The sequence below is a fragment of the Pristiophorus japonicus genome, chromosome 11 (assembly GCF_044704955.1).
Source record: "Pristiophorus japonicus isolate sPriJap1 chromosome 11, sPriJap1.hap1, whole genome shotgun sequence".
In the NCBI taxonomy this organism is placed as follows: domain Eukaryota; kingdom Metazoa; phylum Chordata; class Chondrichthyes; family Pristiophoridae; genus Pristiophorus; species Pristiophorus japonicus.
Genome location: NC_091987.1, coordinates 120215945 through 120240604, shown reverse-complemented (window position 1 = coordinate 120240604; position 24660 = coordinate 120215945). Strand labels below are relative to the sequence as shown.

At 45.4% G+C, this 24660-nt stretch overlaps 1 protein-coding gene across 1 annotated transcript in view; it reads right to left on the bottom strand.

Annotated features, from left to right (window-relative positions):
* The window catches only part of nhsa (Nance-Horan syndrome a (congenital cataracts and dental anomalies)), a 470910-nt gene extending 446472 nt beyond the window's left edge, over positions 1-24438 (bottom strand). Inside the window, exon 1 of the mRNA XM_070893952.1 lies at positions 24162-24438. Within this exon, the coding sequence (XP_070750053.1) occupies positions 24162-24438 (277 nt within the window). The remainder of the gene's footprint in view (positions 1-24161) is intronic.
* Positions 24439-24660: the final 222 nt, after the last annotated feature.

Sequence of the window (24660 nt, the reverse complement as noted above, 5' to 3'; positions counted from 1 at the left end):
CTGAGGGCCCCACACATCACTGGGGCTCTGTGACTGAGGGCCCGACACATCACTGGGGCTCGGTGACTGAGGGCCCGACACATCACAGGGGCTCAGTGACTGAGGGCCCGACACATCACTGGGACTCTGTGACTGAGGGCCCGACACATCACAGGGGCTCTGTGACTGAGGGCCCGACACATCACTGGGGCTCGGTGACTGAGGGCCCGACACATCACTGGGGCTCTGTGACTGAGGATGGACACATCAGTGGGACTCGGTGACTGAGGCTGGGCACATCACTGGGGCTCTGTGACTGAGGCTGGGCACATCACTGGGGCTCTGTGACTGAGGGCAGACACTGCACTAGGGCTCTGTAACTGAGGGCCCGACACATCACTTGGGCTCTGTGACTGAGGATGGACACATCACTGGGGCTTGGTGACCGAGGATGGACACATCACTGGGGCTCGGTGACTGAGGATGGACACATCACTGGGGTGCTGTGACTGAGGGCCCGCTACATCACTGGGGCTCTGTGACTGAGGCTGGGCACATCACTGGGGCTCTGTGACTGAGGGCCCGACACATCACTGGGGCTCGGTGACTGAGGCTGGACACATCACTGGGGCTCTGTGACTGAGGGCCCGACACATCACTAGAGCTCTGTGACTGAGGGCCCGACACATCACTGGGGCTCGGTGACTGAGGGCCCGACACATCACTGGGGCTCTGTGACTGAGGGCCCGACACATCACTGGGGCTCGGTGACTGAGGCTGGACACATCACTGGGGCTCTGTGACTGAGGGCCCGACACATCACTGGGGCTCTGTGACTGAGGGCCCCACACATCACTGGGGCTCTGTGACTGAGGGCCCGACACATCACTGGGGCTCGGTGACTGAGGGCCCGACACATCACAGGGGCTCAGTGACTGAGGGCCCGACACATCACTGGGACTCTGTGACTGAGGGCCCGACACATCACAGGGGCTCTGTGACTGAGGGCCCGACACATCACTGGGGCTCGGTGACTGAGGGCCCGACACATCACTGGGGCTCTGTGACTGAGGATGGACACATCACTGGGACTCGGTGACTGAGGCTGGGCACATCACTGGGGCTCTGTGACTGAGGCTGGGCACATCACTGGGGCTCTGTGACTGAGTGCAGACACTGCACTAGGGATCTGTAACTGAGGGCCCGACACATCACTTGGGCTCTGTGACTGAGGATGGACACATCACTGGGGCTTGGTGACCGAGGATGGACACATCACTGGGGCTTGGTGACCGAGGATGGACACATCACTGGGGCGCTGTGACTGAGGGCCCGCTACATCGCTGGGGCTCTGTGACTAAGGCTGGGCACATCACTGGGGCTCAGTGACTGAGGGCCCGACACATCACTGGGACTCTGTGACTGAGGGCCCGACACATCACAGGGGCTCTGTGACTGAGGGCCCGACACATCACTGGGGCTCGGTGACTGAGGGCCCGACACATCACTGGGGCTCTGTGACTGAGGATGGACACATCACTGGGACTCGGTGACTGAGGCTGGGCACATCACTGGGGCTCTGTGACTGAGGCTGGGCACATCACTGGGGCTCTGTGACTGAGTGCAGACACTGCACTAGGGTTCTGTAACTGAGGGCCCGACACATCACTTGGGCTCTGTGACTGAGGATGGACACATCACTGGGGCTTGGTGACCGAGGATGGACACATCACTGGGGCTTGGTGACCGAGGATGGACACATCACTGGGGCGCTGTGACTGAGGGCCCGCTACATCGCTGGGGCTCTGTGACTGAGGCTGGGCACATCACTGGGGCTCTGTGACTGAGGGCTCGACACATCACTGGGGCTCGGTGACTGAGGGCCCAATACATATCTGGGGCTCGGTGACTGAGGCTGGACACATCACTGGGGCTCTGTGACTGAGACTGGGCACATCACTGGGGCTCTGTGACTGAGGGCCCATTACATCACTGGGGCTCTGTGACTGAGACTGGGCACATCACTGGGGCTCTGTGACTGAGGGCCCATTACATCACTGGGGCTCGGTGACTAAGGGCCCGCTACATCACTGGGGCACTGTGACCAAGGGCCCGCTACATCACTGGGGCACTGTGACCAAGGGCCAAGTGGCACACAAGAGTGACGTGCAGTGATTTCTCTTTCTCATGTTCTTTCTCCGTAAAGAGCGGCTAGATTCAGTGTGGGCAAGATCCCAAATTCGTTGGGGGAATATAGCTAAGGTCCTGCTCACTCTGTTGTGTGTTCAGTGATGTTCTGCATCACAAGATCACTGCATAACCTTTTGTAGTTTCATTAGCATTCAGTTAAGAAAACAACTGACCCATTCTAGGGCGATGGGGAACAAATAAAAAACTGATAGCACCCAAGAACCCAAGTACGACTCCTTAAATTGCACCTTGAGCAATTAGTGTGGTGGTTGTGAAGAAGCTGACTCACATCTGTGGCTCTTTCCAGTCTCGAGATGAGGTGAGATTATAAAAATCAGAAGGGACGAAGATGCACACATGATATAATCGCTTTCCAGTCATCCAAGACGACAGTGCAGTTCACTTTGAGCACAGTCCACAATGTTATGGGTACTGGTTATTTAAAAGATAAACAATTACTATATTTTGGAGAATCTTATCATCAACTGTGATGGACCGTAAAGATATCATAATTACACAGGTGCAATGCTTGATTGATCAAGGCCCTGGTCTCACACATAAATATTTTACTAGTGGAGCCCAAATCAATGATAAAAGTTATTAAAAGTTGTAAAGGCTGTTTACTAATTTCTAAAGGCAAAGTTTATTCAAGGCAAAATACACATTATAAGACCATTAAATAATGAAATTTTTATGATTATGAAGATTACTTTATTCAAATTCAATCTATTTTTTCTTAAATCAGTAAGCTTCAATCACCCTCTGTATTTTCATCTCTCATGTATTGTGGCAGCCACATCAAGAGTTCAACATGTTGCTCACTGACAGGCAACCCATAATGAGAACATATCAAAGGTAACTTTAAATGAAAAACATTAACAGATAGAGAAAATGATTACATTATCAAATGTTAGCAACTAAATGTGATCTTTAATTGCCTCCATACAAAGTCCCATCGCAGTTTTCAATACAAAAGAAATGTACACATTACAATAACAACAACTGGGATTTATAGTGTCTTTAACATAGAAAAACATCCTGACACAGAAGCATAAGTGTAGGCCATGACCGTCTCCAACAAGAGAAAGTCTAACCACCTCCCCTTGACATTCAATGACATTACCATCGTCGAATCCCCTACCATCAACATCCTAGGGATCACCAGTGACCAAAAACTCAACTGGACCAGCCACATAAATGCCGTGGCTACTAGAGCAGGTCAGAGGCTGGGTATTCTGTGGCGAGTGGCTCACTTCCTGACTTTCCAAAGTCTCTCCACCAGCTACAAGGCACAAGTCAGGAATGTGATGGAATACTCTCCAATTCCCTGGATGGGTGCAGCTCCAACAACATTCAAGAAGCTCAACGCCATCCAAGACAGAGCAATTCGCTTGTAGTGTGTACTACCCACAGGAACTCGCCCAGGCTTCTTCGACAGCACCTCCCAAATCCCGACCTCCACCATCTACAAGGACAAGGGCAGCAGGTGCATGGGAACACCATCATTTCCCAATTCCCCAAGTCAGACAATGTTCTGATTTAGACCAAAATCCTGAATGCCCTAGCTAACAACATTGTGGACACACCTTCACCACATGGACTGCAGCGATTCAAGATAAGGGCAGCTAAGGATGGGCAATAAATGTTGACCTAGTCAGTGACGCCCACATCCCGAAAAAGAATAATTTAAAAAATCAGGGTTTAAAGGTTTTAATTAAGAGGACAGGTTGCATATACTTGCTTTGCGTTTCCTTGAGTTTAAAAGTTCCTGGCTAATAGTTATCCCTCAACCAACATCAGTAAAACAAATGATCTCATCATTTATCTCACTGCTGTTTGTGAAATCTTGCTGTGCACAAATTTGCTGCAGCATTTCACGAAATTACAACAGTGACTATGCTTCAAAGATACTCCACTAGCTGAAAGGGTCATCAATTAACTAATAAATATCACTTTATTTACTTCAAGTTGTGGTACCTAAATAGACAATAGTCATTGGTGTTAAACAGGCAATGATTAGCACTGGGAACAAGCAGTTCTGTTAAATGCGAAAGATCAATATATCAAGTGAAGAATCGTCAATAGTGTTAAATAGTAACGATCAGTCATGTCAAACAGGCATCAATGTTATTTTGTATTTCTAAAGAGACAATATGTTTCGATACATTAAACACTGTTGTGTAGAGTTTCCGCTTTGATTGCAATCGGCGATCTAGGAGCAAATTGCACCCAAACTTGCGCTAATTTTGAGAAGCGTTTTTTTCCCCCCTCGAGTTTCACCTTAAACACATTTTCATATTAGCGGACGTAAAATCTGTCATGAACCAGCGCATTCAGACAACATTTTAGAACGTATTTTTTTAAATGTTGTTATAAAAAATATTCTGTGATATATTTTAAGTTTTAACTTGGTGCAGTTTGATTAATATAGCTGAAAATGGGTTTATCACAAAAATAAGTATTTGTAATCAGAGTGTCTAGTCCACCACCTGTGAGTAGTGTACAGCAATGTTCCCTGTAAGGTGTGTGGCCGCTCAGCACTCCAGGGAACCCGCGCTGCTGGCTGGCCGGCTTCTCAATACAAAACCATGCATCCCTTAAAGGGGCCGCGCGATGCCAAACTAAATTGGAGGGAACATTGGTGCACAGTAGTCAGTTTCGTAGTAAATTTAAAAAGTGATATTCAAAGGCTTTTAAAATGTACCTATTAGTGTCCCTTCACCTAAAAAAAAAGTTACATTATTAGAGCCTCCTCGAAGGCCTGCAAACAGGCAGAGTTAGTGGAAACTCGCCATGGTGATGAATTCAATCTGGCGGCATGGCCAATTGTGTGGGCGGGGCCAGCCTCTAGAGCGATGTTTTTTTAAAACTAACGCAAATGATGGCCAAAACTCGATTTGCGCTGAACGTAATTCGTGTTTAAAATTCAGCGACCTTTTGCGCTGGTTTCGCCGATTTTGAGCGATTTTCACCAAAACCAGCACAACCAAACGGAAACTCCAGACCTGCATATTTTCCCTTCAAAGTTTTTTTATTTTTCCATTCCATTCCCACTCTGATGCCTCATTTGTTGGTACCTCACTCCACTGACGACCCAGCTGATATTTTGACATCTCCATGTGAGGGGCAGCAAGGCAGAATTCATGTTTGAGCATTCTGAGTCATGGCCTCTATTAAATGATCCAATCAAATCTAAAGTGTTGAGAATGAACTTTTTTGTTGCCAATTTTTTCCCCTCCTTTCCTGAAGGTACTGACCTGCTAGAGTAAGGTTCCATGTGTGCCGCTAGCCCTCCGGTACCAAAATCCGAACATGCACATTTCAACAAAGGTTGTTAGAGAGTGGTCAGCAGAGGGAACCCCGAGTGATTTTTCCTTCTGCAGCTGAGACAACTTATAGCTTCACTGGCTGAGTGAGATCCATCAACTCCCCACGGACCAAGAATTGAAATGCGACCTTTTAGGTTCTAATAACTGCTGCACTGGGGAGAGCAAGTTATGTCCTGTAATATTAATTAATATTAAAAGTTCTAAAATGCCTTTCCCCTTCCCCAAAACCTAACCCCATGCCTACTCAGCTGGGAAGTACAAGTGTGAGGATGTTAGGAGGATGATTAGACTTTGTCACAGTATCTTCCAGCCAAATAGCCTGCTGACTCTCACATGAATAATGGCCACTTGGGTGGGGTTTAATTGTGGAGGAGTAAGCACGGAACAACTTAAAAAAAAAATCCATTCCTACAAAATGTTCTTTAAAATGAAGCATTCCACTCTAAATATTGCTCAAATGCAAAGATGGACGTGGCTGCCTCAATTGGAATTCACCAACTTTAAACTGCCAGGTAGATCTGTCAGAAAGGGGAAATTGGTCTTTTTAATTTGTTTTCCAGATGGTTTCTCTCTGCGTACTCTGGATATTAAACGCACAGTCTCACACACTGCCTAAAGTTCAATGTTTAGAAACCACAGGAAGCAAGCACCAACCATAGGTTTTTTCTGCTCTTTGGGGTGGGTGGGAAAGTGCCAGGTTCAAACAGAACCGATTTGTTGTTGTGGGAAGCGCTGGGTGAACCGACATCACTTCAAACGTTTCCCTTCAGGTGGTAGCTGATCCAATCTCAGCTCCTTGACATCACCAATATGTCAACAGCAGGATTGAAAACCTGACCTGGCCTTCAAAGTTCTTCTTTCCTCAATTCAAGGTGACATTTCCACAAAAGACCTGCACCAGATTACAGGGCGTCTGGACCTCAACCATGCCTCACACTAGGTTAAATGATACGTGAAGCACTCTTGCCTCACAAGTTCTGGGTTCAAGTCCCATACTCGGAGTTTGACTAATTTAAAGTGACACTCCAGTGCAGTACTGAGGGAGTGCCACATCATCAGAGATACTATTCTTGAGATGAGGTATTAAACCAAGGTCCATGTAAAAAGATCCCATAGCACCATTGAAAAGGCAAGTGGGGAGTTCTCCCAGTGTCCTGGCTAACATTCCCTTCTCAATCAACGCCACCAAAAACACATTAACTGGCCATCCATCTCATTGCTGGGGTCTTAGGGTCACAAAATCGCCACCATGTTTGTCTACCTAACGGAGACTGCATGTCAAAGCGGCTTGTTATATGTAAAGCACTTTGGCATGTTTTTAAAAGGCAAGATTAGGTGTTATCTAAATGCAAGTCTTCCTTTGGTCATTATCCTGCCCTCTTGCAAATATTTTTTTTAGAAAGCAAGTTTTACAAACTATTCCCATGCTTTTTTTCTGGGACATTGTCATAGAATATTAAAAACCTGTCCAAATTGATTTTGGGGGTGATCTTAGGGTGTACCAGATGCTTTAGTAATTATATTGGGATTATTTCATCTCAACAGACAAACATCCATGGACATACATGAACTCATGTGCCCTTTGACATGCCCTGCCTGCTTCAGATGGCTTTCATGAGAGACATTTCAGAAGAATGCCTTTGATTTTACATTATAATATCTAAAAACACCTAAAAACAGTGCAGCACCTACCTGCTGTATACTTAAGAAGAGGAATGTACGTTACCCAATAAAGCTGTGCTTTGTAAAACCTGCCAGGATTCCTCGTTGTAAATGAAACATAATTAACCCTCTCCACTTGTGGAATTTTCTCCTCTGTTCTCCCGCAAGATCTGCATTCATTTTACAAAACCACTTCTAAAGATTTTACAAGCTGCTGCATTCAAGGAGTTTTTGTAAGAAGCAGACTTCTGTATTAAAGCGGCCACGTTTACTGAAGGGCATACTCAGCTTCTTAAAATAGATCAGGAGGAGGCTTACCAGACAAAATTTACCATGACAGCAGCTGAAGGAGACACTCTCTCCCCTTTTGTCAGACCTGCCAGAAACATTTCCCCTCACAATATTCACATCAGCACTCTAATGTGACACGATATTTTCAGGACATTCCCCAATGATGTCCGTTGGTGAATACGACACGCACTGTAGAACTGAGCCAGACAATTCTGCGTTCATTCCTTGGTCTTGTGGAGTTAGCTGATATCTGTTAGAATGACAATAGGAACGCTGTACGTGGCCCCCACTTCAGTTAGCTCATCGGGAAAAGGAAGGAGACGGTGTTCTAGGCTATCGCTGCACTTACCAAACTCTTAAAACACTTGTTTGAAATTGGGATGGTTTCTTCTCACACATGTTGTTCCCACTGCTGGTGCAATTATCATTTTAAACTTTTGACTTGTGTGTTTTCATGACCTATGACTCGGCCTGTTTCATGACACGTATGTTTTGATCTGTAAGATGGTCGGACTAATCTGCTGCCCTAATGTCAAAAACCAACTACAAAATGTGTGTGTCTAATACTTCCATACATACTTAGCTTTACCTTGAGCCAACCCAGTAACTCATTACACACCACCTTATTGAACCACAGAATCATAGAGCACAGAAAGAGACCATTCAGCCCACTGTGCCTGTGCCGGTTCTTTGAAAGAGCGATCCAATTGGTCCCATTATTACCTAATTCTATACCTCCGAGAGGTGACATAGAAACATAGAAACATTCAGCCCTTCTAGCCTGCACCACCATTCAATGAGTTCATGGCTGAACATGCAACTTCAGTACCCCCTTCCTGCTTTCTCGCCATACCCCTTGATCCCCCGAGTAGTAAGGACTTCATCTAACTCCCTTTTGAATATATTTAGTGAATTGGCCCCAACCACTCTCTGTGGAAGAGAATTCCACAGGTTCACCACTCTCTGGGTGAAGAAGTCCCTCCTCATCTCGGTCTTAAATGGCTTACCCCTTATCCTTAGACTGTGACCCCTGGTTCTGGACTTCCCCAACATTGGGAACATTCTTCCTGCATCTAACCTGTCTAAACCCGTCAGGATTTTAAACGTTTCTATGAGGTCCCCTCTCATTCTTCTGAACTCCAGTGAATACAAGCCCAGTTGATCCAGTCTTTCTTGATAGGTCAGTCCCACCATCCCGGGAATCAGTCTGGTGAATCTTCGCTGCACTCCCTCAATAGCAAGAATGTCCTTCCTCAAGTTAGGAGACCAAAACTGTACACAATACTCCAGGTGTGGCCTCACCAAGGCCCTGTACAACTGTAGCAACACCTCCCTGCCCCTGTACTCAAATCCCCTCGCTATGAAGGCCAACATGCCATTTGCTTTCTTAACCGCCTGCTGTACCTGCATGCCAACCTTCAATGACTGATGTACCATGACACCCAGGTCTCGTTGCACCTTCCCTTTTCCTAATCTGTCACCATTCAGATAATAGTCTGTCTCTCTGTTTTTACCACCAAAGTGGATAACCTCACATTTATCCACATTATACTTCATCCGCCATGCATTTACCCACTCACCTAACCTATCCAAGTCACTCTGCAGCCTCATAGCATCCTCCTCGCAGCTCACACTGCCACCCAACTTAGTGTCATCTGCAAATTTGGAGATACTACATTTAATCCCCTCGTCTAAATCATTAATGTACAATGTAAACAGCTGGGGCCCCAGCACAGAACCTTGCGGTACCCCACTAGTCACTGCCTGCCATTCTGAAAAGTACCCATTTACTCCTACACTTTGCTTCCTGTCTGACAAAACCAGTTCTCAATCCACGTCAGCACACTACCTCCAATCCCATGTGCTTTAACTTTGCACATTAATCTCTTGTGTGGGACCTTGTCGAAAGCCTTCTGAAAGTCCAAATATACCACATCAACTGGTTCTCCTTTGTCCACTTTACTGGAAACATCCTCAAAAATTCCAGAAGATTTGTCAAACATGATTTCCCCTTCACAAATCCATGCTGACTTGGACCTATCATGTCACCATTTTCCAAATGCGCTGCTATGACATCCTTAATAATTGATTCCATCACTTTACCCACTACTGAGGTCAGGCTGACCGGTCTATAATTCCCTGTTTTCTCTCTCCCTCCTTTTTTAAAAAGTGGGGTTACATTGGCCACCCTCCACTCGATAGGAACTGATCCAGAGTCTATGGAATGTTGGAAAATGACTGTCAATGCATCCGCCATTTCCAAGGCCACCTCCTCAAGTACTCTGGGATGCAGTCCATCAGGCCCTGAGGATTTATCGGCCTTCAATCCCATCAATTTCCCCAACACAATTTCCCGACTAATAAAGATTTCCCTCAGTTCCTCCTCCTTACTAGACCCTCTGACCCCTTTTATATCCGGAAGGTTGTTTGTGTCCTCCTTAGTGAATACTGAACCAAAGTACTTGTTCAATTGGTCTGCCATTTCTTTGTTCCCCGTTATGACTTCCCCTGATTCTGACTGCAGGGAACCTACGTTTGTCTTTACTAACCTTTTTCTCTTTACATACCTATAGAAACTTTTGCAATCCGCCTTAATGTTCCCTGCAAACTTCTTCTCGTACTCCATTTTCCCTGCCCTAATCAAACCCTTTGTCCTCCTCTGCTGAGTTCTAAATTTCTCCCAGTGCCCAGGTTCGCTGCTATTTCTGGCCAATTTGTATGCCACTTCCTTGGCTTTAATACTATGCCTGATTTCCCTAGATAGCCACGGTTGAGCCACCTTCCCTTTTTTATTTTTACGCCAGACAGGAATGTACAATTGTTGTAATTCATCCATGCGGTCTCTAAATGTCTGCCATTGCCCATCCACAGTCAACCCCTGAAGTATCATTCGCCAATCTATCCTAGCCAATTCACGCCTCATACCTTCAAAGTTACCCTTCTTTAAGTTCTGGACCATGGTCTCTGAATTAACTGTATCATTCTCCATCCTAATGCAGAATTCCACCATATTATGGTCACTCTTCCCCAAGGGGCCTCGCATAATGAGATTGCTAATTAGTCCTCTCTCATTACACAACACCCAGTCTAAGATGGCCTCCCCCCTAGTTGGTTCCTCAACATATTGGTCTAGAAAACCATCCCTTATGCACTCCAGGAAATCCTCCTCCACCGTATTGCTTCCAGTTTGGCTAGCCCAATCTATGTGCATATTAAAGTCACCACATGTCAACTATGTCATCACATGCACATGATCACTAACCACTTCTCCAAAACACTCCACACCATCTTCTTAGTGACATTGTTGTAGCACCTCACATAAAAGGTAATTTAAACAATAACAACTTGAATTTATATAGCGTCTTTACGTAGTGAAACATCCAAAGGGGCTTCACAGGAGTATTTTGAGATAAAAAATTTGACACAAGCCGCATAAACAGAGATTGAGAAACATTAAACTTTCAGCCTGCACATCATATAACAAGAGATTTGAGATGCATAGCCTGCCCAATTTCAGTGTGATATAAAAAAAAATACAGGTTAAAATAAAACTTGGCCCTTTCAAGTTTCAAGAACTGTTAGAATTCGATTAAATACAGGGAATCTCCTGAAGAGGTGGTGCTGTGAAACCATGCTTCATTAAAAGTCACTCAGAACTATTTAATCCCTGCGCTATATTCTTTCCATAGTATATTGTCATAGGAATGAATGAGCTCATTGGCACTGATTGTGATGCGCTGATAAAACCAGCCCTCACAAACGCTACTTGATAAGGCAGAAGGTTAGACCTTCCAGCTCTAGATTTCTCTTTTAAGGAGTTTGATTTCTGTTTGCTGTGCATTCAGTGCTCCCACTCATTCCCTCTCCCATAGCTCTTCCCAGCCTGATGTAATATTAAACCCTCCATTCTTTTATCTTCACTCAGATCAGAGGAGAAGGATCCCTGTCCTGCGAATACCTCGCAGAACAAATTACTCAGGGGAGATTGAGCCTTTGATCCTGCTGCCTGGAATGTACGGTGAGCTCAAATTCAGCCTCTTTATGAATAACAGACAGAAGAAAACACTGGTGAGATTATAATGATTTGTAAAGATGTTTTTTTTTAAAAGACAAACTTTTAAACGTAACTGCTATATTTCAGCAAGGTGAGAGCAAACACGTTTCAGGGCCACTGACCCACTGAACGACAAACTCCCTTTGCATTTCGCAGTTCACCGATATTCGGTTTTTAATCACTTGGCAGCCACAACAATTTCCCATTGAAAACCATTATTTCTGATAAGAAAGACTTGCATTTATATAGCACCTTCAACATCCCCAGGTCATCACAAAGCACTTTACCGCCAAAGAAGTACTTTTGAAGTGTAGTCATTGTTGTAACGTAGGGAACATGGTAGCCAATTTGTGCACTGCAAGCTCCCATTGCAAGCTCCCATTGCAAGCAGCAATGAAATAAATTACCAGATAATCTGTTGCAGTGGTGTTAGTTGTGGGATAAATGTTGGCCAGGACAACAGGAAAACTTCTCTGCTCTTCTTTGAAATCTTTTAGGTCCATCTGTGAGGACAGACTGAGCCTTGGTTTAATGTCTCATTCGAAAGACGGCACCTCCAACAATGCAGCACTACCTCAGCACTGCACTGGAGTGTCAACCTCGATTTTGTGCTCAGGTTTCTGGAGTGTGACTTGAACTCACAATCTTCTGACTCAGAGGCAAAAGTGCTACCCACTGAAACACGGCTAACACCTGATGATTATGATGCTATTATAAACCTATCTGTGCAAGCTCTACACTTGAGGATAACGGGCAAAGGCACTGCCCAGTAGAGAACTAAACTATCTCGACCTGGAGTGCCCCACTTTTGATCATTGTGCTGATCTTAGCTGCCGCAGCGGCAGGATCACTACATTTGGTGTCAGTGTCCTCGGGCTGAAGCGCATGAGAATTCAACAGGTATTCTGTAGTTAATTGACTTCGAGTGGTTGCTGGTGCAGCACCAGAGTATGGACATCAATGCACACACCAGAAGCTTGGCCATTTGGACAAGATACTGGAGGGCTGCTAGCACTTTTTGGGATATCGGAATGGGAGTGGGCTGTTCAGCCCTTCGAGTTTATTCCATCATTCAATTAGATCATGACTGATCAGTATCTCGACTCCATTTATCTCCTTCGGTTCCGTAGTTCTCAATACCCTCGCCTCACAAAAGTCTATCCCTCAGTAATGAAATTTTCAATTGACCCCCACCCCCCAGCCTCAACAGCTTTTTGGGGGAGGGAGTTTCAGATTCCACTACCCTTTGTGTGATAAAGTGCTTCCTGACATCACCCCTAACTTTAATTTTAAGATTATGTCCCCTTGTTCTGGACTCCCTCGCCAGAGGAAGTAGTTTCTCTCTGTCTACCCTATCAAATCCTTTCATCATCTTAAACATCTCAAGTAGATCACCCAATAATCTTCTATACTCAACTGGGGACTGTACCACTGGTGAGGAGTTAGCACCTTAAGGAGAGCAATAGAAAACACCCCATAGAAAACAGAAATATTTAATTAATAGCATTTTCTTCAAAGGCTTCTGTTTGACATTTATTGCTAAAGTGCTTCCCAGGATTCCTCTTCCCAAGGCATACGAGGAGTGAACATGTAGCACTAAATGTGGTTATCTGGTATTACACACTGTGCCGACTAAATGATCAAATGTTCTTTGAACTAATAAGTGCTGGGTCTGTTCTGTCACTAAATGTGTAGGGATGATTATTAGGCCTTCAGTTACATTGTTAAAATGGGTTATCATTTTCCCAGTAACAACCTTAGGCTAAAACCATACAAGCATTTCCATTAACTCTTTCCCTTTCAGTTTACAACAGTGACTATACTTCAAAAAGTACTTCATTGGCTGTAAAGCGCTTTGAGACGTCCGGTGGTTGTGAAAGGCGCTGCATAAATCTAAGTCTTTCTTTTAAAGCCTTCCTATATTGTTTGTGTGCAACAGAAACTTGCATTTATATAGCACTTTTAAAGTAGAAGAAACGCTGAAATGGTTGTAGCACAATATCTATAGAGCTGTAAATCAAGCCCTTTGTACTCTTGCACTGTAACTTTTGACCTCAGCAGGTATTTCTAGATTTATATTGGAGGGTAAAAGGTCACCTATTCTCATGTTAAGTATGTCATTGAATACAGTAAAACCAATAGGAGGGATAAATAATCAGTCTGGGTCTTTCATTACTGATCGCTATCCAGTGAGTCCTGCTGGAAAGTGCCATCTCAGACAAGAGCAGGAGCAGACTCATTGTGATATTTCCCATGGTGGATGAGCCAGCTCACTGCCTAAGTTCGAACATTCAGCGTGGCTAATTGGTCGATTACTGGAGGGGCGGGGCAGCCGGTGCCGTGAAGTTGTCCCTCAGCGTCAAACGGGGCAGGGGAGCAAACACAAGGGGGGGGGATATATTTTTAATAACAGTGAAGGATCCCGTTCATTTTGGCTCTTCGTTCACTTAAATTTCAATTTTCCGTTGTGGAATTTGTTCAGCTAATTATGTTCTGGAGCAGACAGAAAGGGTGAAACATAAAATCCAATAACTAATGCGGGTTGAAATGACTGACTCGGTCAGCTTCAGCCATGTTGAGCTGGATTCAAAACCCCCAAAGGGTACAACACAGCATCAACATCAACATCGTGCCTCCTCGTCCCTTTTGTAACCAAATACCATACGTTATAGAGGGAGTGAAAAGAACGAAATGCAGATGCTAGTTATTAGAGTGTGCGCTAACCACCCCACCTCTCTGAATGCCCGCCAACATCCAGCTCCTGCCGTCCCTGTAGTGCATTAGAACACAGGTAATCCTCCTGTTAAGGCAACTTTAATGTTTTAAGTGCTCCTGGAATCGAACTTCAGGGGCTGTATTTAGCCAAGAGATTTTCATGACTTGATGTCGTGTAAATATATAGCTTTCAAGAACTGCCAACGTGTTCCCTGATGTGTAACTGAGTCAATCAAATCAGTTTCAGGTTGAATGCCTGCACGGTGCTCTGGAATCGGGGCTGGGGAGGTTGCGACAATTGATCTCAGCAACCCCACGAGGTGGGCAAGTTCTTTCGGTCATTTGTAGCTACCTCGCCCAAACAGACATTATTCATGTGCAAGCCTCGACATCGAGTGCTGCCAGACTATTCTACCATAGGGGCATCACAGCTGATTCAGATTCCGTCTGCACTTGATGTTTACATGACCACTTCTCCGGCAGGGTTTGCTGAATATTGATCCAGAATGGAAAACCTGCTCAATTTTTCCTCTCCCTAATCTAAGATGCTGAGGCCAATTCTAACACCCGTCCCGGCTCAGACTAGTAATCAAACCTGGCACTCCCCTAGTCTATAGAGGTCACAGGATAAGATGACTGGGCTATTGGAAAGTCTGAACGATGAGCACTCAAATATCTGTACATATTACTTGCACAAAGGGGCACATTCACTCAAGACAAATTCTGCTGGGTTTCAGAGGTCAACATCCAACTTAGTCAAAGGGTCATACACAGCAGGCCTCACTGTCACTTAAGCTAAATTTATAACACAGTCCATTACAGATCATATTTATTTGCCTCAGAATGATCCAAATGGAGCTGTGTTGCGTCTTTAACGCACCTCATGCGCTGGCCCTTATTAAATTATCCACCTAACCCATGCGCTGAGATTTTCTTTTGCCCTTTGAATTGGGAGGAGGAGACAGTCAACAACTGATTATAGATTCATAGCAGGAGTGGATACCATGAATCTCCCACTCTTACACATTGGCTCTATTTGCTGTTACTCAACCGTAAACGGTCAACAAATTAAGACTTTGTTGCTGAAATGCGAACAGGGTTTTCTTGCATAATTATTGAATCCAAAACACTCGTACTATTACTACACGGGTGGAAAACTGGAAGATCTTGTATACTGAATGTAGTTTGCTGTCATCATAAGCCACAGCACTGTATCTTTGCTAATTGTTGGGGACGTGTGTCCGTGGATCTGCTCACAAAGGGTTTGAGAGCTATTTTTCTGCAACTAAGCGTCCAAAATAAATTCAGTGAACCCTATGAATTACAAAGTCACCTAATGCCTTGGTTTTTATACAAACTCTATGGTGTCTGTTAATACTGGTGCACAAGGTCTGATAGGCTGGACTCTATCAGTCCACAATGAGATATGTCTTAGCTCACATTTCTCGTTACTACTCAAGCGCGTCTCTGTATCCCTGTGCCCCCGCCAGTCCTTACTCTCGTTTTCTGGGCGTGACTTCAATCAAGTTCCTCACTTACAACTATAGACCAAATAGGAACCTATCTATCGTCTATGCTATTATGTCAAGGCCCATTGTTATGGCAGCTCTATGGCTATATTTGTATTTTTTGTTGTAATGTTGTTTGTGCATAAAGACTTAGGTGTGCAAATGTGATTGTTATGCTAATGTTTTTAAAATGAAATACTTTCAAATTAAAAGTAGCAAGAAGGGGAGGATGATGTAATGGGTGGCACTTAGTTCCTAAAGAGAAATAATCATTTTGTTGGTTTGTGGAGTTCAGAATCTGTTTTAAACCAAGGTTAATTTGGACACATCTGCACAATAAATAGTGTCAGATGCAGTTTGATCTCAGGTGCTACTGGGATCAATCTGGCCTCTAGCAACTACTTACATAGTATTTCCTGCACAATCAGATGATCATCAAACAGATCAACATGAACTCAATTCCTGCCCCTATTGTAATATCACAATAACTGTTCCAATCCATTTTGATAGCTCAGGTGTAAAGTCTCTAAGACATACAGACAATGAAGCTCTGCAGTTCAATCCCATCAGTCTATGCTAAGTGAGACAATTTGCTACACTGGGTAGAGAAGGGAAAATTTGATCACAGTTCCTACTCCTGCAGGCTATCTAGCAACCTAGAGTGCAAGTTGTAGGACCCCATCACAATTTACAGGTACCAAGAATATGCACTACATAATCTCTGCCCTTTGGTGTGGCACGTAGGCCATGAATGCTCACCTGGTCCCGCATAATTCTTCCTGCCTGCTGCTGGCTGTATACCCTAGCACTTTCAGGAGCATTTAATGCTTTAGAATATTTATCTCTAAATTGAGGAGATTGCTTCAGATGTGAGGGAATCTCAAACCTACACTCCTGCCTTGGAGAGAACTCACTTTAACAGACATGAAAGTAAATGAGTGGATTTTGATTTTATGCGTACTGTACTGTGGTACATTGATTATTAGTTCAGCTATTACACACTGCTGCATAGTATTGCAGTGCACGCGAGCAGGCAGGTGTACACACTGTATGTAAATGTGTACATTTTATTACTCTTGGTGCAGCAAACCAGTTGTTTTAGTGCAAGCTCGCATTGCCCTATATGATACTGCTGATCTGGGCTCCAGATCCTACATACGACTAATTTTCCATGCTCAACAACAAGAAAGTCACCATGTTATATCTTTTAAAAAAAAGAGAACGAATTTGTGTCAGCTGTGGCTGAGTGGGTAGCACTCTCGCTTCTGAATCAGAAAATTGTGGGTTCAAGTCCCACTCCAGATACCTGAGCACAAAAATCTAAGCTGACTCTCCAGTGCAGTACTGAGGGAGTGCTGCACTGTCAGAGGTGCTATCTTTCAGACGAGACGTTAAACCGAGGCCCCATCTACTCTCAGGTGGATGTAAAAGATTCCAAAGCACTATTTTGAAGAAAAACAGGGGCGTTATCCCCAGTGTCCTGGCCAATATTTATCCCTCAATCAACATAACAAAAACAGATTATCTGGTCATTATCACATTGCTGTTTGTGGGAGCTTGCTGTGCACACATTGGTTGCTGTGTTTCCTATAGTACAACAGTGGCTACACTTCAAAAGTAATTCATTGGCTGTAAAGCGCTTTGGGACATCATGAGACCGTGAAAGGCGCTACTTTTAAATCACAGACCCTGCCAGTATGCAATGGCTGGGAATTTCTGGCCTTGCAATAGTTCTGGTCAGATTAGCAACTCCCACCCATAGTGTTGCAGCAAGAGTCCGCTCCTGGAGCAAGCATGGGGTTGCTGGAGCAGTGAAATGTGCATCAGGGAGATAAGTGCTTCCGTGAACACGGAGGAAGGAGCTAAACAAAATGCCTCTGTAAACTGGGCAAGAAAGTAATTGCCTAGTTGGTCCGTTGGATGTGGATTAAACCAAGTGTCATTTATTTTTCCAGCATTTAAAAAAAAATCTATTCACTGTGAAGTAAATCAATGTTCTAAGATTAATCTGAATTCGCCATTTACCAAAAGGTACCAAGGTAAGATTCAATATTTTCCAGTAAAGCATGGCCTCAGATCTCCCCCTCCCCTCCATAAGGTGAGCCCCAGTGCATGCAAGAGGGGTGGGGGCAGCATTTGAAAACAGAAGGTAAAATTCTAAATGTACTACATGTCCCCTGTTACAACACTACATAGTGTGCACATGGTATTGCAGGCAACTCTCGATTATCCGTACATGGAGCCAACGGGAAACCGTTGTAACGGGATTTAAAATTCTGTTGCGAACAAGTGAAAAGACAGCGCCAAATAATTTGGAAAAATCGCCTTCAAAACACTGTGCTCATTTGTATTTGCTCATTCTGTCTCTCTCTCACACTCTCTCTCACACACTTGTACATTCTCTCTCTCTCAGTCACCGTAAAAGTCATCCTCCTCTGCCCTCGCTTTGCTGGTGTGTGCGTGCGCCCTGCTGCAGCCGTTGTCTCTCGCGGCCGTCGCTGACGTTGGGAACGGGGGCAGTGCCGGCACCGGGTTCCAGACACAGAACCTGTACATGCATGCTGGTAATGTCCATCTTTTGTTACTGTTTGTAGCTGATTGTATTGATTCATTAAAGTTTTAACTTATAATGTAAACTCGCCCTAACGATTGTATTTATTCATTAAAGTCTTAACTTTAAAATGTAGACTCACCATAACGGAAAAATCGTTTACCCGGAATAGCCCAATCGCCGAGGGACCCGGATAATCGAGAGTTGCCTGTACATTACGAAAGTCAGTGATTATACACAGTGCTAATATGGTGGGGAAGCAGGCAAAACTTCTGATGAAGGGTCGTCGACCACAGATGCTGCCTGACCCGCTGAGATTTCTAGCATTCTGTTTTTATTACAACTTCACACTAAGGCATTTCATTAAAATACATCGCAAAGATCACATTCTTAAATCCATTCACAATGTATGATCATTAAGGAAGTTCCCCTTCTTCTTTCGATTTATTCTGCATGATCTTTACACTACTCAGAATCACAACTCTTTATTTTTTTTAAAAACAGCAAAAGCCATTTACTATTCCTGTGACACACCCACAGTCTGGTTCCCAATTTCATTTAACACATAATTTATGAACAGTCAAATTTTGACTGCCCCTTGCAGGCCAACGCAGCCATTAAAAATAACTGATGCCATAATTACAAAGTATAAATCTCCAGCTGTTAACGCACAGTAAAAGTTTGAGTCATCTGCCAGTATTTCTCAGCCCAGCCAAAATGTACCACAACCTAATTCGTTATTGATCAAGTATTAACTGTAAATCAAGCATTTTTGGAAAGCAGTTTTTTGAGACATTGGAGCTTTAGAACTTCTTTTGGGAATCAAAGAAAGTAGTACTGATTCTTGCAAAGTCTGACCTTGCCCTCATTTAGAACTACTGACCTTACCCTTTAGACAAGGTCTATTCTATGAGGCCATGGATGGACGTCAAAACTATTCAAAACCACTGGAACTCAAGTCTTTATTTTTCTTCCTTGCTTCAGTTGTTTAGGCTCCTTTTGAACTCAAGAATCTGACTCTGCAGAATTCAGCAGCAATTTCCTCGATGCAAAGTGTGCGCATGATGTGCATCTCATTCCTTCAGCATGCATGCATCTGCACATTCCAGGTGCCTGAGATGTGGTCATGCCATTTTGCAGACTCAGGCCTCAGGTAACTGAGAAAAGCCAACTTTCAATCTTGGGCCATGTATTTAAGTGATTATGTCATACAGGCAGCAATAATTAATGTTTCTGGAACATGCTCGAAGCGTGTGACCACTGAATCACCAGCATGTTTCAACTCACCAGTTCACTTCATCCGAAGCAAGATTCAGCAGAGCTCATTTCCTTTATGGATTGCCCTCGCCTCACTTTACTCCCCTCCTTTCTGAAGAATTCTAGTTTATGCTGTGCTGCAGTTCCACAGGTATTGGCCACCCTCTTAAATAACAATTACTCAGATGTGACCTGAGGCAGTGCAGACTAGTCTACACCTGGGGAAGGGGCGCATCACTGCCAAGCCTGATCCTCTCCCCGGCCCAGATCCACTCTCATACACTTCCACCAGTAGTTTGTTGGATAGCGCCTAGGAATAAGTATCTTAAGACATTATTTCCTTCCTAACACAGGGGCATTCGGGTCAATTGTAGCACCCTACCAGTACTGAGATCAGATAATTCAGCAACTGGAGACCTTCTGGATTGTGTAGTTTAGTGTTGTGTTAATGACACAAGACTTCCAGCCAACAGTGGACTCTTTCTTGACCTTTTTTTAAGATAAAATGAGCAGTCTGTCCAAATCCCTAAAGTAAATCGCTCAGTTTTATTTTGGAAAAGCAACACTTAAAATGACATATTCCTTATTCTTTCAAGGCTGTTTTGCACTAAGTCACAGAAGCAACCTCAATACCTCACTAGGTCCACTGTTACTACTGCGATAGCTCGGGGCAGGGGCTGGCATAATTTTCCAGGAAATCAAACCAGGATCGTCACCGCATCACACCTGGTTTGCATGGGGCAAGGATTAAGGAAAACTTAAACAAGTTGAACTCATTAATTAATTCAAGGTGCACGCAGAAGACATTTTAATGATTTTTTTTTCTAAAAACAAAATTACAGCCGTCAATTTTAAACTCAGAGACCATATGAAAAATAGACACTTAATAAACAAGACTATATTAATGTCATTGATTGGACCTATTTCTGGACATTCACAAAGGTATATTCAGCTCAGTGTAACTATTTCTGGTTAGCAATCCAAGCTCCCAGCCATCCCAAGGCCCCACAGAAGACTGATTGAAATCATGTCAATCTTTACAGCAAAATCCAAACATTATTAATTTTGAAGTATATGGGGTCCAATCAGCCACAGGTTACCATGAGGCCCCTGTTTGTGTGGAGCTGGTTAGAAACAATTGTATTTCTTGCTAGATAGATTTACTGAAGCAAGTCGATAGATGCACAAATGTCCATGTTGATTTGCATCATCTCAGCTTTCCATTCATTTCAATGGGATTTGAAATTATATCATTTTCAAGTTTTTGCTAATATGATGAAGTGTGAAGCAATGCATTTTGGAGGGCTAACAAGGCATGGGGGTTACACAATAAATGGTAGGACACTGAGGAGTGTAGAGGAACAGAAGGACCTTGGAGTGCATGTCAACAGATCCCTGAAGGTAGCAGGATAGGTAAAGTGGTTAAGAAGGCATATGGGATACTTGCCTTTATTAGCCGAGGCATAGAATATTCAGGGAGGTTATGCTTGAACTATATAAAACACTAGTTAGGCCACAGCTGTGCGTGCAGTTCTGGTCACCACATTACTGGAAAGATGTGACTCCATTAGAGAGGCTACAGAGGAAATTTGTGAAGATGTTGCCTGGACTGGAGAATTTTAGCTATGAGGAAAGATTGGATAGGCTGGATTTGTTTTCTTTGGAACAGAGGAGGCTGAGGAGAGACATAATTGAGGTGTATGAAATTATGAGGGGCATAGATAGAATGGATAGGACCTATTCCCCTTAGCAGAGGGGTCAATAACCGGGGGACATAGATTAAAAGTAATTGGTAGGAGGTTTAGAGGGGATTTGAGAAGAAATGTTTTCACCCAGAGAGTGGTGGGGGTCTGGAAGTCACTGCCTGAAAGGATGGTAGAGGCAGAAACCCTCACCACATTTAAAAAGTACTTGGTTTGCACTTAAAAATGCCGTAACCTGCAGGACTATAGACCGAGCTGGAAAGTAGGATTAGGCCGAATAGCTCTTTGTCGGCCAGCACGGACACGGTGGGCCGAATGGCCTCCTTCTGTGCTATAAATTTCTATTATTCTGTTCTATGAACACTAGCCCACGGCTTATTACAGTCTGCACAGTCCCGCCAGAGCGTCTGTTTGCAATACTGCCCCTATGCAGTAGCAGCCATGAGAATGTATCAGCTCCGGGGCCCAGTCTGGCAATATCAAATGCCTCGCTGCAGCCGAGTCCGAATTGAAACACGGACACTTAAATTCGGGATTGATTGCAAGAATTACAAGATGTGTGGTCAGCCGATTTGAGCACAGTCCTTACATTTCCTATCTAAACAACCAGCCTAGACTGTTTAAAAAAAACTGCAGTGAATGTGCTGTGTGTGAGGCAAGTTTGAAAGTTCATATTGGATTTGAATAGTTTGGAGTTACAACTCTAGGTGGGTTAGTGACCCCCCAAAAAAATCCAGATGCTGTCCCTTTAACCCCCGGTTCGTTCCAGTCTGTCAGAGCACGGTTGTGAGACGGGATCCGGTGACTGGTCAGTGAGAATGATGAGAATTTGCAGCGCAACTCTTGCGATCGCTCAGGCTGCCTGAACTGCAGTTTCCCCGGATGCTTATTGAAGGCGGTGCCACACGCTCCCCGTCAATGGGGAGACGCACAGCCCACTCAGCAGTCTCACTGCACGCCCACACCACACTTGGGCCTGATACATTCTCTGGAGAGGAGAGGGGGGGGGGGGTGTATTTACTCAGTCAGACTTGGGGGGTGGGTGAATCCACCCCCCAAAAAACAGCTCCAATCTCTTAACGAGAGCCCATCATAACATGCAGATTTGAGCCGATCTCTCACACTGGAAGGAGAGCTGATCTTCTGATCTGGCGGCCCCTCTCTCTCTCTCTCTCCCTGCGTGCCTGATCCTGCCATCAGATACAGAGCCACAACAAAACCTTGGGTTTCAGAGACTGTGTACACACAGAGCCGCTGGTAACATCGACTCGCAAAGTATGCGAGTTGGTTCGAATTGAGTGAGAGAGAGAGGCTGGGTGAAACTCACCAAACCGGGGGCCAAACTTTACATTGAAACCAGTCACACCGGACAACCCTACCGTTCAAACTTTCCAATGCAGAGGATAGACTCTTCGGGGTAAAATGTAATGCACTGCCAGCCCCTCATTCTCCCTGGCGAGCCCTTTAACTGGACATGAAATCGCCGTCTTAAAGGTGAACTGGCCGCTGGTGAAACCCACTTCAAACAGCCTGCAGATAAAGCTGTTCATCTCCGCCGTAGTTATCTCATCACGAAACGCGCAGTTTAATATAAAAACAATTCGGTTGGCAAATTTGTGTGTGTTATTTCAGAATAGATTCGAAACGTCAGTTTAAAAACCGATCTGGGTTGTATTTTTTTCACTCTCTCCAGTGTTTTGTAGCAAAGTCGGGGCGGATTCAATCGTTTCGCGGCTCGGGATCCGTCCTGGGATCTTTCTTACTTCAAGCTGTTTTCTGAGACGATGCAGTGCTTTTTAACCCCCTCTCAAAAGTTGTGTATTTAAATCTCCCCGGGGCAGGGACCCTACTCGCCACCCCATCTCCCCGGGGCAGGGACCCTACTCCCCAGCCCATCTCCCCGGGGCAGGGACCCTACTCCCCAGCCCATCTCCCCGGGGCAGGGACCTCTCCTGCTGACCAGCACCTGTTAACAATAAGGCCATCGCCGCTCGGAACTCGGGGAGTCGGGGAAGGAGCGAGTGAGTGAGCCGCCAATACCCTCAGAACAAACTGAGGAGCCAGGCGGCGGGAGCTGGGAAAGTGCCGCGAACTGGGGCCAGCTGGAGAGTGCGGATCCTGCGATTCGGGAGGGGAGTCTGTAAACACACACGGTGCAGAGATCCTGGGTGGGCCAGTGTTTTGTGGGAGAGGGGAATGATCCAACACCCTGTGAACTGCACTGGGGAGCGAATGGAAATGTGTGCTGGGGTTACTCTGGCATTGATACAAACACATGGCTTGTGTGTGTGGTGCGCCCCAGAGTACCGGTCCTGGGAGAGAGACATCTAAACTGCTAGCCAATCCCCACTCCGTGTGTGTGTGTGTGTGGGGGGGGGGGGAACGGGACAAGGGAATTTCCAAAAATACATTTTTGCATTTACTGGAAGACAGAGCACGTGATCGCAATCCTGGAGTAAAACACAATAAACAGCCCCCTGCAGACACTGAACATGACGGGTCGGTTTTAAAGACGCTGGCAGCTCGCAAGCCCGCTGCCCCACTCATCAGCATTGCTCCAAACTTTGCCCAAATCAGTGCACATAAGAGGAGTGAGTGGGCAGGGCAGGGGAGAGCCACCTCGGGGGTCTGACACACACAGCCCCAACACTGCAACTGGAGGGAAGCGAAAAGTGCACTGGCATTTGTAAATGTGTTTGAGCAGGGAAGGGTGAGGGCGCTGGGAGTACCAGCTCCCTCTGACAAGGGGCTCAAAGCCGGTTGACAACTGAGTGGCACTTCACACCTACAAAAACACATCGCACAGATCAGCAAGACAGGCCAAGCGGGCACCGCACAGCCGCTCAACAAACACAGCCCCCTTCGCCCTCTCTCGTCCCACTCACACATCTGGCGGGGAATTTCACCGAAAGCTTCACTTACGCACTGTTTCCTGCCTGGGATCCAGGGCGGTCACGGCGGCACCGATGTGATTGATCTTCCGCTGGATCCCACAGAGCCGGCGGTGGACGCCCAGCACTTCCTCCTCGATCTCCTGGAAGAGACCGCAGGCGTGCTTGGCCAGGTCGGCGAGCTGTCGCAGGGTCCGGGCCAGCGTGCAGTTGCTGACAGCGGGCAGCTCTTCAAACACTCTGCCCCACTCGCCAGCGCCGTGGCGAGAGAGGATCAGCGGCTCGCAGATGCGTTTGGAGAAAGGCATTTCTTCCCCCCCCCCCCCCCCCACTCCAGCAGCAAGTTCAGTGAAAATTAATCACAGTCTCGGCCGAAACTTTCCCTTCTTCCCCCGCCACCACTTTTCACAGCAACGCCGGTAATTTAGCGATAAGCGCCATTCCCTCCGCTCCGCGCTAACTCTTCTGCGAGAGCAACCCAGACTCTCTCCGCCTTTGCGATCATCAGTTGCCTTTTGGTGCCTTTTTTT